This window comes from Piliocolobus tephrosceles, chromosome 3, assembly GCF_002776525.5.
Source record: "Piliocolobus tephrosceles isolate RC106 chromosome 3, ASM277652v3, whole genome shotgun sequence".
NCBI classification, from domain to species: domain Eukaryota; kingdom Metazoa; phylum Chordata; class Mammalia; order Primates; family Cercopithecidae; genus Piliocolobus; species Piliocolobus tephrosceles.
The window spans coordinates 13552822-13570443 of record NC_045436.1 but is presented as its reverse complement, the minus strand read 5'-3'; the positions used below and the strand labels follow the sequence as shown (position 1 = coordinate 13570443).

The 17622-nt window shown below is 38.1% G+C and overlaps 1 protein-coding gene across 2 annotated transcripts in view; it reads right to left on the bottom strand.

Moving 5' to 3' along the window:
* ASB5 (ankyrin repeat and SOCS box containing 5) overlaps positions 1 to 17622 on the bottom strand; it is a 67905-nt gene that overhangs the window by 2051 nt on the left and 48232 nt on the right. For both annotated transcript variants that reach the window (XM_023226847.2, XM_023226857.1), the window contains 5 exons: positions 7963 to 8042; positions 5118 to 5225; positions 4251 to 4401; positions 3957 to 4091; positions 1074 to 1265 (listed from right to left, as the gene is read on the bottom strand). In XM_023226847.2, coding sequence (XP_023082615.1) covers positions 1074 to 1265; positions 3957 to 4091; positions 4251 to 4401; positions 5118 to 5225; positions 7963 to 8042 — 666 coding nt within the window. The remainder of the gene's footprint in view (positions 1 to 1073; positions 1266 to 3956; positions 4092 to 4250; positions 4402 to 5117; positions 5226 to 7962; positions 8043 to 17622) is intronic.

The window sequence follows — 17622 nt, the reverse complement described above, 5'->3', positions numbered from 1 at the left end:
ATTTGTTAATTAAAATAGAAATGAATTTTTTATGTTGTAAGGGCCATAACATAAAGCCATAAAACTGTAATGCTTTGTAGTAAACCTAGGATAGTATGACCACTATACTAGGGAAATTTATGTAAGCAGTTATATTGCTTTTATTTGTAAGATCTTATTATAATTGAGATATATTCCACATATGTTCTTTAAAACATGATAATCCTCAGGCTTAGGAAATAATTGTTGAATTTAAAGCCTCAGAAACAAAGTCAACTGTTTGAAGGAGATATAAATAAAAAGTCCTGAGAAGTGTTATGCACTAAAAGGAGAAATTTTAAAATTAAGTTTAATATGTATGCTAAAAGAAATATTACAGTCCTTGGACCAGGCTTAAGAAATCTTATTTTAGAACAAAAGTCTTAAATGTAAAAATATTTACTAATTTTATTTTTATAATATGTCATAGAAGGTTCGTGCCCTTATAAAACGGGGCATGTTCCAAATAGAAATCAGCAGATATGATACCAGAACTACATATAATGCATCACCGAAACTAATTGAATAGATTTAACCAAAGAAATATGATAGTTTAGGTAAGAAGAAAGAGAAATTAAAATTATCATGATATCTTTTTTTTTTTTCGAGATGGAGTCTCACTTTGTTGCCAGGCTGGAGTGCAATGGCATAATCCCGGCTCACTGCAACCTCCACCTCCCAGGTTCAAGCGATTCTCCTGCCTCAGCCTCCTGAGAAGCTGAGATTACAGGCACACGCCACCACGCCCAGCTAATTTTTATATTTTTAGTAGAGACGGGGTTTCACCATGTTGGCCAGGGTGGTCTCGATCTCCTGACCTTGTGATCTGCCCGCCTTGGCCTCCCAAAGTGCTGGGATTACAGGTGTGAGCCACCACGCCTGGCCGATATCTTCTTTATAGATGAAACCTAAGTTAAAAATTATTTACTTTCACAAATAATATTCCACATTTTATGCCATTGTCACTTTCCATGCCAACAAAAACTCTCTCACTTTCATCTATTTTAAGCAAATATAGTTTTGTTTTTGTAAGTTTCCACATGTATTTTTCTTACCTTCATGTTGAAGCAGTATTCTTTCCACCATACTGCTGGACGTAGCTACATCTATAGGTCGCAGAAGCTCTGTATTTTTGGCATTGGTATCTGCTCCAAATTCTAGCAGTAAGTTTACAATTTCTGTACTGGATTGTTGGGCAGCAGCATGTAATGGAGTATCCCAATATTTGCCTTTCTGTACATCAGCACCTACGTATAATAGGGAGTGAAGATAAATATACATAAAAATTATTAAATAAGCCAGTTGCCTCAGTGGGGGTAGAAAAGGAAAGGCAATAGAGGAAGGTTACTAAGGGGACTTCAACTCTATTTGTTATGAGTTATTTCTTTATATAGATATATATATACACACAGTATTTATATACACATGTATGCCTCATATGTACATAAACATCTATATAAACTGGGCACATCTGAATAGGAGAGGGTACATACATTTGTTATGTTACTCTCTGACACTTTTCTGTATGCGTGAACAATCATAATACAATTCTTTTTAACTTTTCAATGATCCCCAAAGTAATCATATTAACTAATATTATAAAGAGTGCACAATTAAAGTTCATTCATTTTTATTTTCATCATGATTGATCGCTTTTAGAATTATTCAGGTGCTTACTTATATTAATCTTTTCATTTATTTAAGGCAATGAAGCTCTTTGGTTTTCTTGGGAAACTCATGAATATGTGAGCTATTTAAGTAAAATATGTATAGATTTTCCTGCCATTTCTCACTTATGTAGTTTAAGTCAATAAGTATATAAAGATATTGAGCCTTTTAAATCAAAAGGCACATTGATGATAGCTGCATGAAAGGAAAGTTTTCAAAAATGCTTATGTTAAAACACAGCCTACATGTTAAATTACGTATTGCATACTTAGTTTATCCTAGTGCAAAGCCTGGCACGTGGTGGTCATTCAATGCGTTTGCAATAAATAAATGCTGTTTAGTACTGTTAAAAATAACCATCTCATTTTCTGGTACATAAACGGTTACAACACCAGAAATGTCTACCAATAAAAATGCATAAGTTCTTTTCAACTCTGTTTTCCGATACCATCTTTAAAACTAAAGATGTCTTGACGAGGCAGTACACTTTAAGTGTCCCTTTATGGCCCTTCTGCTCCTTTCAAATTTCAATACATGTAATAATTTTCAATATTTTTAAAACACATATAAAATGTTTAGTGAAAAAAATTATATTCCATAAAAAAATTTCCATAGAGAAAGCATAAACTTTGTTGGTTATGTCAATTTTATGGAAGAAAAGGGCCTGAAAATAACAATCAATCAACAAATACTAACAGTACTTTTTCCATATATATATACGTAGAGAGAGAGAGAGAGAGAAAGATGGAGTCTCATTCTGTCACCCAGGCTGGAGTGCAGTGGCACGATCTCGGCTCACTGTTAACTCTGCCTCCTGGGTTCAAGTGATTCTCCTGCCTCAGCCTCCTGAGTAGCTGGGACTACAGGCACGTGCCACCATGCCTAGCTAATTTTTGTATTTTTAGTAGAGACAGGGTTTCACCATGTTTGCCAGATGGGTCTCAAACTCCTGACCTCAGGTGATCCACTTGCCTAGGACTTCCAAAGTGCTGGGATTACAGGCCCATATTTTTTAAAACCCAGTATAAAATGTTTGGTGGAAAGAATAATATTCCTAGCAAATGAACAAAAGGCTCTAAAGCAGGGGTGTCCGATCGTTTGGCTTCCCTTGGCCACATTGGAAGAAGAATTGTCTTGGGCCACACATATAATGCACTAACACTAATGATAGCTGATGAGCTAAAAAAAAAAAAAAAAAAATCTTACAATGTTTTAAGAAAGTTTATGAATTTTTATTGGGCTGCATTCAAAGCCATCCTGGGCCACATGGGGCCCATGGGCTGCAGGTTGGACAAGCTTGCCAGAAAGCATAAACTGTATCGATCATACAAAATTCACGGGAGAATATAGCCAAAAAATAACAATCTGTCAATGACTATTAACAGAACTCATGTCTAAGACTGAGTAGGTATAATGAGAATGAAATAGTAGACGTAGACCCTGCTTGCAAGAAGTTTCTCAGTTAGCTAAGATAATGTGAGTAGTGCATAAAAGGGCTACTAAAAATAAAGGTCAGTATATATCAGGGATCAAATGATTCTCATAAACAATAAATAGCATAGAACTCCATTTACTCATTTTATTTATCTTCTAAACATCTATCACATGAGAGGAGGAGAGAGAGGAACCATGCTAGAGAAAAGAGGAATGGAAAAAAAGGTGTGATCCAAATCCTAACGGGACTCTGAGTCCTATGGTGAGTGGGACCACTACAGTCTCAATGGGTTAGAAATGTTTTTCAGGGACTAAAGCTGAACTTACTCGAAACAAACCTTGAGGAATTGATTTCTTTCAAGTAAGTGGAAAAGGGCAGTAAGTCTTTTCAAGTAAGCAGGACAAAAAGTACAAAGTCTAGAAAAGTGCATGAGTTTTTAAGGTTAGCAGAAGATGAGCTTGTCCAAGCAGTTACTATCCTGAAAATTTCTTTTGATGGATTTGTTCCAAGATATATACATACTTGGCAACATCATATTCAATCTTGAGGATCCTAATTTTATGACCTAAAAGTAGAGCTTTCAGACTCCATTATATACCCACATGTCTGCTAGTGCAGGGCATGCAAAATACAGAGATTATGTATCTGTCTGTGAGCTGGGAAGCCGACTTCTCAAGAATGAGGTTCTTTTTATTGGTTCTCTATTCATGTGTGAAAATGCTTACAATAAGAACATATTTAGCAATGAGATCTAATTTTCAAAGATGCTCATTTAGAGAAATAAATAACTGCTTGTGTGTATGGACAGAACAGAAGATATTTTAAAGGAAAATACCAGCATAAAGAAGCTTCCAGATGCAATGGAATTGCTGTGACATACAAGCTACATAGAGAGGAGTTCCCAAATGAGGAATGTCTTGGTCAACGTCTATGCCCCAGGATATCAGGATGTCAAGACATTCATGGTGACCTGCCAACACAAAGTAGAGGATTTTACTTAATGCCCATCCACCCCACACACCTCATCCCAGGCTTGCCCTGTGGTGTCATTCACTGAAAGATCAGCAGAGCACTGCAGGTTGCTAAAGAAACTTTCTCTCCTTGTCACTTAATCCCAGAACTAAGTTACCTTTACTGGCGGCCTCATGCGTGGGGGATGGAAGACATGACTCCAGCTGGGCTTTGGCACCATACTCCAGAAGCAGCTCTGCACAGCTTGGACTGCCTTGGGAGCATGCATTGAATAACGGAGTCACACCATCTATTGTGATTGCATTTACCTAAACCAAACCAAAATATCCAAAATAAGATTCATAAGTCATACATGATTAACTGACTTAGTTATGCATTTTCAAAAGGTACGTGATTGGCTAACAGAAATACTTGGGAAAATGTGCACAGTAAATATGACAAAGTATGTTTTGCTTTTACGCATTAACAAGGAAAGCTGTAAAACAGACAGAAATATGATGTGGCAGATAATTCATTGGAATGGGCATAAAACTAGCGGAAATCATGAAAAAAATGCATGCTCAAATAGCAAATAAGATCTAATTCAATGATTAGATACTTTTCAGTAAGAATAAACATGAAGTAAAAAGTGTAATGATGTTGAAGTTGTAATGAAGCCACATTGCTAGTTTAAAGTGGTAAAATTGGTAATTCTATTTCTGAGACTTTATTTAAGGAAAATCATCCAAAAGATGGGCAAACATTATAGACCTAAATATGTTCATCGACTGCTATTTAGAGTCATGAAAGCAGTAAATAACGTAGAGAATAGTCTATATTATGATGCAGCATGCTACCCATTTATGCAATGATTGGAAATCCTTTTCAGAGTGCAATAAGAAGGCTAAGGAATTCAAGAGCTTTATTTTTATTCTGTTATTTTTGAAAATTACTGAGAATGAAGGGAGAAAAAGTAAAATGAGAACTCTGTTGGATTCTCTCTGTCAGTAGATGTTGAATTATTAATGTTTTGAAAGGTACTTACATTAGCTCCTGCTTCCAGCAGAGTTCTGGCACACGCCACGTGATCTCCAAGGCAGGCTTCGTGCAGTGGGGTGACATGGTCCAAGGTTACTGCATTTACATTATAACCCTAAATGTGACATAATTGTGAAAGGTGAGCAAAGAGTTATATACTTAAAAAAGCATCTATATTGATATCGCTAGAGAGTGATATATTTTAGAGATTAAAGAATCTCAGGCAAACCAGTTTCCAGTTTAGCAGGATAGGCCAGTTCAAATGCCATAGGGTCAATCTGTTGTCCGGACTCCTTAGCCCTATCATTGTGCCCCATCATGCCTGGACACAATAATGCATGAAGTATGCGGTTCAATAGATTCTGGCACATTTTCTTTAAATGTTGCTTTCTTAATCGTTTTTGTCCTTTATTTTGTGCTTTGTTTTGTAGAATTAAACACTCCTTTTTGTTTTGTAGAATTAAAGACTTTTTTTTTTTTTTCAGATGGAGCCTCCCTCTGTGTCACCCAGGCTGGAGTGCAGTGGCCGGATCTCGGCTCACTGCAAGCTCCGCCTCCCGGGTTCCCGCCATTCTGCTGCCTCAGCCTCCCGAGTAGCTGGGACTACAGGCGCCGCCACCACGGCCGGCTAATTTTCTTGTGGTTTCAGTAGAGACGGGGTTTCACTATGTCAGCGAGGATGGTCTCGATCTCCTGATCTTGTGATCCGCCCGCCTCAGCCTCCCAAAGTGCTGGGATTACAGGCGTGAGCCACTGCACCCGGCCGACTTGTTTTGATTGAGGCTATAAAATTACAGGTCACTCAAGAGTGGGAGAAAAATACTCCATACTATAGTAAACAGTTTTGTGAACTTTTGTCCCTAAATAGGTATGATGAAGTTGTGTGCTAGTGGTTAAGAACTCTGACTATAAAATCAATTAGACTTGGGTTTGAAGCGTGGCTCCATCATGAATAGTTCTAATTTGGACAAATACTTTAACCTCTAAATTTGAAGATTATCATGAAAATTAAATGAGATGATGCATGTAAAGCAATTACTATTATAATGCCCAGTGTATGAAAACATTATTTTATTGCAATTATTCAATCAAAACTAAGGAAACACTTTTTCACTGTATTCCAATCAAACTCAAAATATCACACTGAAATAATTAAATACTATTAGGATGTGAGATTGTTTACATTCTTGATATCTTTGGTATTTCACTGTCTATTTATAATCATACTAAGTACTGTAACAGGAAGAACCTCAAAGCCAAATCCTCATAACATACTACAGATCACCAAAATCTGTAACACCAATATAGACATGAAGAATTTTTAAATGAAGGCAAGATATATTAATCCTTTCAAAGATTTCGAGTTGTCTAGCCAGCAGTGAGACTTGGAAGCTAATCCCACAGGGTCACACACTAGAGGCACCGGATGGCAGAAGCACCTGAGAAGGCTGAGACTCCCTTCCGCATCGGGCTCTGGGGACAGCGTCTCGTGATTCTTGGCTGAACTGTCAGTGGATTAGAGACACACACACACACACTGAAAAATATCCTAAGACAGCTCTTCTTCAAAGAACTGCATGGCCCTTTCTGAGGAATTACCCTTTAGACATTGTTGATCCCTTTTCAGTGTTTATTTTCCTCCCATCAAGTGATGAACAAAACAAAATAGTCATATGGTTATCGCAGAACTGGAAGACCCTAAGGAAGTGTCTCACTCTACAGATGAGAAAAGGAGGCTCAGATGGGCTGTGGTTCACTTCAAGTGCCAGCCTAGGATCCAGGTCTTGAGACCCAGGCAGTGCTGTTTAAATTGGGCAACACGACCTTTCCCCTTTCCCTTCTTCGTAGCCATCTGAGACTGTTCTTTCTCTTTGAGACTGGGAAACACTAGCACATGACTTCCAGATCTGGGTGTGCATTTGATTTTTTTTTTTTTTTTTTTTTGAGATGGAGTCTCACTTGCTCTGTCACCCAGGCTAGAGTACAATGGCATGAACTTGGCTCACTGCAACCTCTGCCTCCCGGGTTCAATTGATTCTCCTGCCTCAGCCTCCCGAGTAGCTGGGATTACAGGCCCTAGCCACCATGCCTGGCTCATTTTTGTATTTTTAGTAGAGATGGGGTTTCACCATGTTGGCCAGGCTGGTCTCGAACTCCTGACCTCAGGTGATCCACCTGCCTCCGCCTCCCAAAGTGCTGGAATTACAGGCATGAGCCACCGTGCCCAGCCTGGTTGTGCACTTGAAATACATCAGAAGCTTTAAAATATATATATATATATATATATATATATATATATATATATATATACCCAAGCCAGAGTGCTTTCTGTTTCAATAAGGATTTGTGTTTTTCATTTTTCCTCTGGTGAGTCTGCTGAGCAGGCAAGTATAGAAATGGTTGTCCTGTAGTTTTGTTAGGCAATTCCCCAGAGCATATCACAGATTGCCATAATGTACAAAAAGATTGCTTTGGCATCTGATCTGATAACTTCTTTTTGGATATTTTATTACTGAACTAAGTCTGTAATTAGCTGTACAATTGTGCAGAGTTAAGCATATTTTGAAAGCTTAATCAATAACACATAAATCCAATCATTACTTCCTTAAATGTCTATCGATGAACAAACATGCTATTTGGGAAATTTAAAATACTAAGACATACAATTATAACAAAATATTTATAAAAGAAGTTTCAAAGATAAGTGAGAAACTTGACTTCTCCAACATGAGTTAAAATAAAAGAGCAGAAGTAAAAATCAAGTAGTTTTATTATATTTGGATTGATTTGTTTTGACCATGTTCTATGCACATGGAAAGGGGGTATATTTTAAACTATATGTAATATATTACCTGTGATAATAACGTTCTCAGAGCAAGAAGGCGACCTTGACTTGCGGCTTCATGTAGTGGTGATCGATCTGCCCAGGAACCTGCCAAAAAAAAAAAAAAAATAGAAAACAAAGATTTGTGAGTCAAAGTGATTACCAGTAGACACAATCAATTCCACGCAGTTCTCCACAGGGTGACCCAGATACTTATACTGTATATTAGGAAATTTGACTCTTATTGCAGGAACCAGATAGGCAGTTTCCAACATGAGCCACGATGCATGCTCTGAAATTGACCCACCCCAGACTTACTGTGCCTTTTTTTATTTTTTTAAATTTTTGTTTATAGATGGAGTCTCACTCTGTGGCCCAGGCTAGAGTGCAGTGGCATGATCTCAGCTCAGTACAACCTCTGCCTCCCAGGTCAAGAGATTATCCCGCCTCAGTCTCTTGAGTAGCGGGGACTACAGGCGCACACCACCACGCCTGGATCAGTTTTGTATTATTAGTAGAGACAGGGTTTCACCATGTTGGCCAGGCTGGTCTTGAACTCCTGACCTCAAGTGATCCGCCTGCCTCGGTCTCCCAAAGTGCTGGAATGACAGGCGTGAGCCACCGCGCCCGGTTTACTATGCCTTCTGAATTATCTGCACTCACTATTACCCCTAGTGAACCACTAGTAACATTTTTCTTCCTGATTTTATGCTTGGCTGGCCTAGAGGTCTCAGTTCCAGAGGGAGGAATGCTTCCGCCCAGAGATACAACAATGATTCCATTGCCATGGAAGCTGAGAATGAGCTCCTCCCGCCTCTTGAGTCAACAGGCTAAGAAGAAGGGAGTTACGGTGTTGACTGCGGTGACAGATCCAGACTTCCATGGGGAAACTGGACTAGTACCCCACAATGGAGCTAAGGAAGAGTAAGTCCAGAGTACAGGAGATCCTTTAGGGCATCTCTTAGTATTATCATGCCCTGTGAATAAGATCAAAGGAAAATCACAACACCCAATCCAGGCAGGACTATGAATGGCGCAGCAGGAATGAAGGTTTGGGTCATCTTGCCAGATAAAGAAGTATGACAAGCAAGGATGCTTGCTGAAGGCAAAGGGGTTATATAATGGGTAGTAGAAGAAGGTAGTTGTAAACACCAGCTATGATCACGTGACAAGTGACAGACATGAGAACTATAATTGTCATGAGTACTTTCTCCCTATTTTGTTAAGAATGTTAACATATATTAAGCAAATTTATCTTTATTTTCATTCCCTTTTTATCCCTTTACAGGTAACATAAGATATACTGATTTTTGAAATCATGAGATATCAGGAAAGGAGTAAACATCATCCCAGAACTTTACCTCTTCTTCTGGAGAAGGGATTAGTGCGTTTTCTGTTATTGTCAGGATAGTCATATTACATCTGGTGGAACCATTACCTTGTTGTTGCATTTGTTTTTTGGAGATTATGTGGCTTAAGGAGATGCATGTAGGAGCCACATTGACAAGAGGTGGATTAGTGATGGTAAATTTCAGGTGTCAACTTGACTGAATTAAAGAACACCTAGAGAATGGGTAAAGTACTGCTTATGAGTGTGTCTGTGAGGGTGTTTCCAGAGGAGATTGTCGTGTGAGTAGGTGGCTGAGTGGAGACAAGCTTCTTGCAGTATGGATGGGCACTATCATATGGTTGGCGGCCTGGAAAGAACAAAAAAAACTCTCCTGGAGTTGGGACCCTCTCTTCCTCCTGCCCTTGGACATCAGAACTCCAGGCTTTCTCTGACCTTGAGACTCCAGGACTTCAGTGGCCCCCTGGGTTCTCAGGCCTTTGACCTCTGACAGAGAATTACATTGGCTTTCCTGGTTCTGAGGCTTTGGTACTTGGACTGAGCTACGCTACCACATTCCAGGGTCTCCAGCTTGCAGACAGCCTGTCGCCGGACTTATCAGCCTCCAGTCATGTGAGCCCATTCCCCTAATAAATCTCCTCTCATATATCTACATCTTTCTCTGTCTGTCTATGTATCTAGGTATCTATCTATCTATCTATCTATCTATCTATCTATCTATCTATCTATCTATCACCTATTTGTTCCGTCTCTCTGGAGAACCCTGACTAATACACCTAACAGAGAAGAGGAGAATTAGGGTCACCAGATCAGCCACAAACAAGTTCTTTTCATGGTTTTTCACATTGAACCCTCCTCTCAATTTTGTTTTGTCCTTTTAGCAGGAATAGCAGCTTGAATGCCCACCTCGCCACACTCCCAGCTCCTTCTACTATTTCCTGTGGTCCCCCTACCTCAGCTTGCCCAGACTCTGCAGTGTAGGGGCTGCAAGATGTTGCCATGGAGGGCAAGTAGCTGAGCCCCACGTCTGAAGTGAAGCATGAGCACTGCTTCTGCACCCAAGCTCTCCTGAATGACTCTCAACAGTGTCCTAGTGATTAAGCATTCTGTTGCCTGTTGCTATAAAATGGATATCACCATTGTGATAAGGAAAGACCTCCAAGGCAGCTAATTATCTCCCCTGCAGTAAAATCACTCTGCATAAACCAAAAGGCAAAACAAAGAAGACAATGCATGGTCATGCCAGTCAGGGCTAGGAGCATCAGCTCTGGAGTTAGACTATATGACTCTCTAAATCATCACATTTCATCTAGATTTCATTTCCTCGACTTGAAGATGGAAATAATAATTGTATATACCTCAAGGAGATATGAGAAACTAAATCAGATAATATACATTGCACTAAGACTAGCGTATGCACACAGTAAACACCATTCAACATTACCTGCTATTACCATTACTTGTAAGTCAACAGAGAGAAGAGAGACTCTGCCTGTTTTCCCTTAGGATTTGTATTTCTGAGAAAATTCTGTAATATTACCAGACCCAAAGGGATTGATAACTGCTAAATGACTTCTGCCCTCTGCACCAGGCTGGAGTAACAATCTTAACATTGAGAAAAACCAACTTATTTAATGATAACCTGATTGCCTAAATAAAAGCAGAGAATGCTTGCACAGTCCTCACCATACGCCAGGTCCTGCCCTGGTTGCTGGGCATAAATTTACTTGTTTTATCCTCACCCTGATCCTTTGAGGTGGGCGCTATTATAATCTCTGTTTTCCAGGTGAGGAAACTGTGACACGCAGAAGTTAAATAACTGGCCTAAGGTCACACAGCTAGAAAGGGGTGGACGTAAAATTGAAACTGCAGCCTCCTACCTGCAGTGACAATACTTTTCACTTGTTGAGAGATAGTAATCCTATCTCGCAACACACACACACACACACACTCTCTCTCTCTCTTATGTGCAGAGTATGTGAAACATTTTAGCCAATGGTAACAGCATACATCTCTCTGAGACATTTTGTTCCTGTCATTGATTTCATTACTATATTTTTCCTTCTAACACTCCCTCCAAAATGAAACCCTTCAATCTAAACAGAAGTTTTATTTCATTGTATTCTTAGCAAAAGTAGGCTGTTGCTTGACAAGATAAAGTTTACTGAAACAAGATACCATAGCAATAGTACAGGAATGTTGTAATCCATGCTAAATTGTAAGTAAACAAATTAGGGAGGCAAAGGCTAACTTTGATTCTAAGTTTTAGCAAGATCTTTTTAATTTAGTGGGTTGAAAATTAAAAGTACTTTTCTCATTCTTGGGTTCTCTTTCTTAGATAGGGAATTTCTATTGTCTACACAGTCTTTATTAATCATCTCTTATTATTTTAAAATATAATCTGTTTCATTCTGATTCCTTTTCAGCAAATGTATTCTACTCCCTGATTTCAATAGAAAAAAAGACAATGGCCAATTACGTCTTATCACCTATTTATAAGAAGAAAAGCAATTCCTGGAGTATGTCCCTGAAATGATAGAACTCCCAGCCAGTTTCTTGCACTGGTGTTTATCTTGAATTACAGAATAACAATAATTGAGGTTTACAATTAAAGATGTTACAACTCCCAAAAGAAGACTAATGTATACTTTCTCTCTCAATAACAGATATAAGTTTCCCTCTAGTGTTATTTCTCACTTATCTAGAAAAGTTAGTAAGCCAGACACATAATTCTTTTGAGTTTTCATTTGCAACAAGTTACTGTGATTAGCAATACTGTGTATGACTTCTTTCTACTGTGTGACAGCTCTATTCTATATTCAAGGCAGAATTGCAATAATGCACACCAATAAATATTTTTTGGTAGGACAAAAATTGGTGGCAAAGTAATAACTTATACGAAATTGGAACATTATATTATCATTAGGTAAAATGCAAACATCATCGTCACAAATAATGTTCTTTTGGGGAAAGCATTTTGCCAGTTCCAGCTTCTAAGATGAAATCTGATGCTTTAAAAATCAGAGACCTCTCTTTGTATCATCATTAAACAACATGATTGCAGAATGAAATTCTGCAGAGCTTCAGAACATATATCAATTTTTTGTAAACACTTATTTAAGAAAATATGAAAATTATAATACTAACTTTGCAAATAGATTGCATATGTGAAGCCACTTTGTTCAGTTTAATCAGCAAAGCAATAATAAATCAATAAAAATTTTAGTAATCAATGCCTAAATGTGTTTAGATTTAAATAATCACTCATAATATTTATAATGATCAGTTTCTCTCTTGTATAATAGTATATTTAATTATCCTTAATTTATCTCTTAAACACAGGTGGTGAATTATATGGTGTCGACCCATTATCCCTGCCTATTTTTCCACTGTCACTAGCTAACAGGACAATTAACCAGATGTTGAAGTAAAGCTAACAATATTTGTAGCTGAAGGGTACTTGATGTTTCTTCCAGCCAGCTCTTCTCCCTTGCATACTAATGTGTTTGTTCATCAAAAAGATTGTATTAGTCTTTTGAACAATTTCAGCATTACTTGCTGGGATTGAGAGAGAGAGAGAAAGAGAAAGAGAGAGAGAGAGAGAGAGAAAGAGAGAAGGAAAGGATTATTTAGAAAGCAGGCCACATCAGGGACAAAATAAAAAAAATGTAAGTATCCAAATCTCATCCCCTAGTTTCCCCCGAGGCTGTCACTTAGCTTTCTGGCCCCACGGCTATTTTCTTTATCATCCAAACTTAAGTCCATCAAGATAAGGAGAGGAAAAAAAAAAAAAAAAACTGAAGCCAGATATTATGTATGTGCACTTGCTATTATTTCTATTAATAGGACCTCCTTTGGCATGAAAAAGCTGAACATCATCGTCATCCTCAGAAACGAGTTTTGAATGTTGGATGAGGGAGCCCTTGGCCCATCATGCAAGAACGAAGCACATGCTATCATTTCACGAACTGAGCTCTGCTCACCTGCAAAGGACCTTGCAATCTCTCACTATTCCTTGAAGAAGGGGGATGGGAGTGGAGAGCAGAAGAAGAAGAAAATAGAGAGTAGGAGGAAGTGAGAAATGGGATCGAGTGTAGGAAAAAGGCTGAGGGGCTGGGCAGGCCTGGATTAGCACCCAGCTTAGGACAGTGGCCTTTAAAAAGTCATCTAACCTCCCTGAGGTTTTGTTTCCTCATCAAATGAGAAAAGCACAATCCATGAAGCAGGATTGAGGGAGGATTAGAAATGAGCATGTTAAGTGCCTGCTCTCTAAATGCACAATAAATAATAACTAGCATTATTGGCTAAACATAAGCTGGTAAATGGGGAAGATTTTAATATGAGTTTTAGGGAACAATATTTTCCCACAAGATAGGGAAACTCAAGTAATAAATAGCATCACTTATTGACTAAAATATTTTTCTGCACTGTCACCTTAATTAAATGACATAAAACAATTGAGTGATTTATAAATATATATAAGTCAAGAACCAACAGCTGCTGTTATATTTTTTTCTTTCTGAAATAAGAAATAAAAAATGAAGCTGTATCAATCTATTACAGAAGTAATTTCTGGAACATGTATACCACTCAATGAAAATGAATCTTACTTGTTTTGAACTGTGTATTTATTTCGCTGTAATTTATTTTCTTATAATTCCTTAGAATAATTTATGTAATTAATCTAATAACATATGAGAATCTACATTGTACATACTACAATGTATATCATCTTCCAATTTCTGTATGAACTAAGTTTTCACACCTTGTTTTTCCCTTTCAAAATCCAAAATTTAGTAACTACAGATTTCTATTCAAATATATTTAATATTAAATATCTTATCTTTCAATACCAATATGCTTTATATCAGAAAGATTTATGAGCCATCTCAAGACCAAACAAGATATAAATATCTTTATGTACAACTACGTACTAATTTTATAATTGTGTTAGACTTTCATTGAGTATCTAAGATAAAAGCAATGCAACCCTTACTTTAAAAAATGTGTAATTTAACTCTTTAGGATAAATTATTCAGTGTGAAATTGTTTTATAATGTGTCTGTAACTTTCACCATGCTAATCAAATTCCTAGTTATTCTCTCTCTGTAGCTACACAGGAGGTGGCTCTGACTATATTTAGAAGCAACTCTTGTTTCCAGACATCTGGTATATAATTTACAGGGAGAGAGCCTGCCCTGTTTTGTAAACACCACATTGCTAGAGAAAAACACTCACGTTTTTATATCTATGCGATTTTGTAAGGTTTGATACCATACCTAAATCACCATCTCCCCATGGGACTTCACACCAGCCACTGTCGAGGTAAATCCGACTCATGCTTTTTTTTTTTTTTTTTTTAATCAGCAAGAAAAGAAAAAATCACTTGTCATTTGCTAGTTCTGTTCGGCCATTTTAAGGAGCTCCAAGCTCCTTGTAATATGACCGTCAGCCTCCAAAAAGAAAAAAGCTGTTGAAAAGGTGATTTATTTTCAAAATTGCTTTTTCTTATCGATCACTTCTCTTACTTGAGAAATTTCTGGTCCTAACTTATTTTTTCTCCTTACAACATGTGCCCTGAATTGAAATAAAAGCACTACAATTAGACCTCTGTCCATGGCCATGGAAAAACCATATTATTATCAAAAACGTCTCTGTGGCCGGGGCCGATGGCTTATGCCTGTAATCCCAGCTGCTCTGGAGTCTGAGGCTGAAGGATCACTTGAGCCCAGGAGTTTGAGATCAGCCTGGGCAACATCGTGAGAGAACTTGTCTCTGCAAAAAAAAAAAAAAAGAAAAGTAAATTTAAAAAATTATCTGGGCACGGTGGTGTGTCCCTGTAAGTCCCAGCTACTGGGGAAGTCCTAAGATGAAAGGATTGCTAGAGCCTCAGTTTGAGGCTGCAGTGAGCTGTGTTTCTAATACTGCACTCCAGCTTGGGCAACAGAGTGAGACCCTGTCTCAAAATAAAACAGAACAAATAAACAAAAAAGCCTTTACCTGCTCCCAATCTTAGAACATCCCATCAGCAGAAGCAGGATGTGGACTCAATAGAGAGCTAGCTTAGCGATGGTGCAGAGTTTAGCCACACCCGCTCTTCCTCAGTGTTCTCAAAATAGGAAAATAAGGGAATTAATTATAAGGAGAGGGAATAAGCAATGACATTTTCATATAACATTTTCACTTCAGTAAAAAATGGCAATACCTTTTTTAGATCTCTTACTATACATAATATATATATATAATATATATTTTTAGATGGAGTTTCGCTCCTGGCACCCAGGCTGGAGTGCGATGGTGCAATCTTGGCTCACTGCAACCTTCACCTCCCGGGTTCCAGTGATTCGCCTGCCTCAACCACACAAGTAGCTAGGATTACAGATACGCGCCACCACACCGGTCTAATTTTTGTATTTTTAGTAGAGATGGGGGTTTCACCATGTTAGTCAGCCTGGTCTCAAACTCCTGACCTCAGATGATCCACCCACCTCGGCCTCCCAAATTGCTGGAATTACAGGTGTGAGCCACCCTGCCCAGTCCCTGTAAAATATTAAACCAACAATCGTCTTCACAATGGAGGTGGATTTACCATGAAGCCAGTGAAACCCCTAACCTGCACAGACTCCCCTCTAAGACTCTGTCCGTAATTTCATGTCACTTTTCTTAAAGGAGCCCCTAAAGTGTATACAGTATAAGCTTCAGACTGGACAACATCTAGCCCATGTCTACACACAAGTTTATAAGCAAATTAAAAATCACCAGGCATTTACTAGCCTTTATTGTATACTTTCAGACAACCACAGAGCCACAGAAATCCTTGAAACGTGGTTTCAAGGGAAATCATGTCGGGCATTTCAATGCATTTCTAAAAGCCAATGTCTTTATCTTAAGACTAGCTATTCCTTTTTCACTTCTCTGTTGGTTTAAACGGTGTTATCATTTCCCTCCATCACCTGGTAATAATCATATGGCCTCAAATTTAAGCACAATAATTTTCAAGCTACCAGTTTTCTCAGTTAACTATTACTGATCACTGATGCCACGGACAGAGCATGCTGGATTTAAGTATAAGATAGACCTGAGTTCAAATTCCAGCATAGATATTTACTAGTTATGTGACCTTTGGCAGTTAACATCTTGAAACTCAGTTTTCTCAGCTGTCAAAACAAGGGTGATCCTACCTACCTAACCGAATTGTAATGAATGTAAAGTACTTAGCACAGTACTAAATGCACTTGGAACATCACAAATACAGTCCAAATTTCATTTTAAACAATTACTTTCATATATCTTCCCTGTCAGCTTTTAACTACATCTTTCAAACAGAAGGAAGGATAACTTACTTAAGATAATGATGCTTTATCTCATCTTATTCCTCTTGCCTATATATCCATAGGAGATAAAAATAGAGAATTGTCAAAATTTAGTAACAATTATTACATGCATATGGATTACTCTAATCTACATAGCTCCCACGCTGGTCTCTCCCACAAATTTCAGTGCCACATGTTAAAATTTACTTCTGGGGATTCACCTCGATACTTTCCTGGCATCTCAATACATTTCTAAAAGCCAACACCTTTCCCTTATGATTAGATATTCCTTTTTCATTTCTCTATTGGTTTAAACAGTGTTACCATTTCCTTCCATCACCTGGTAGTAATAATATGGTCTCAAATTTAAGCACGATAATTGTCAAGGAAACTATATATTGAGTGTTTCATATGCTTCTTAGAAAGGAGTCAGTTATTTTTGGCCCAGTGTTTTTTTCTGTTGTTGTTGTGGTTTCTCTCCCCACCTTGAGTCCTCACCATCCAAGCTCAGTCTTTGGATCTTTCTACACTTACTCTTGAGGAGCTCCCTACTAGTGCCATGAACATAAATATTATCCACATGTTGATTACCCCAATTTTAGGTTTGGCTATTCAGCTTCTCCACTTGAATATATAAATAGGTAATTCAACTTAACATGTCCCAAACTGAACCCTTGATTCGTTACTCCTAACATCTCCTGATCCGCAAATGGTAACTCCACTCATCCAGGTGCTTCAAAGCCAAAACCCTTTGCATAATCCTTAGTTTCTATTTCTCTCGACCGCCAGGCCCACACCAGGAAGTCATTTTGCCTCTACCATTTAAATGTATCCCAACTTTGACTGTATCTCAACCTCCACCACTATACCCTGGTCCAAGCCACCATTATTCTCATTTGATGTATTGCAAAAGTCTCCTAACTAGTCAGTGTGTTTCTGCTCATACCCTTCCAGTAATCTTTACTAAACAAGGGAGCCAAAGCAATCCTTTGGAAGTTAGGAAGAATCCAATGGCTTCCCTTCTCAC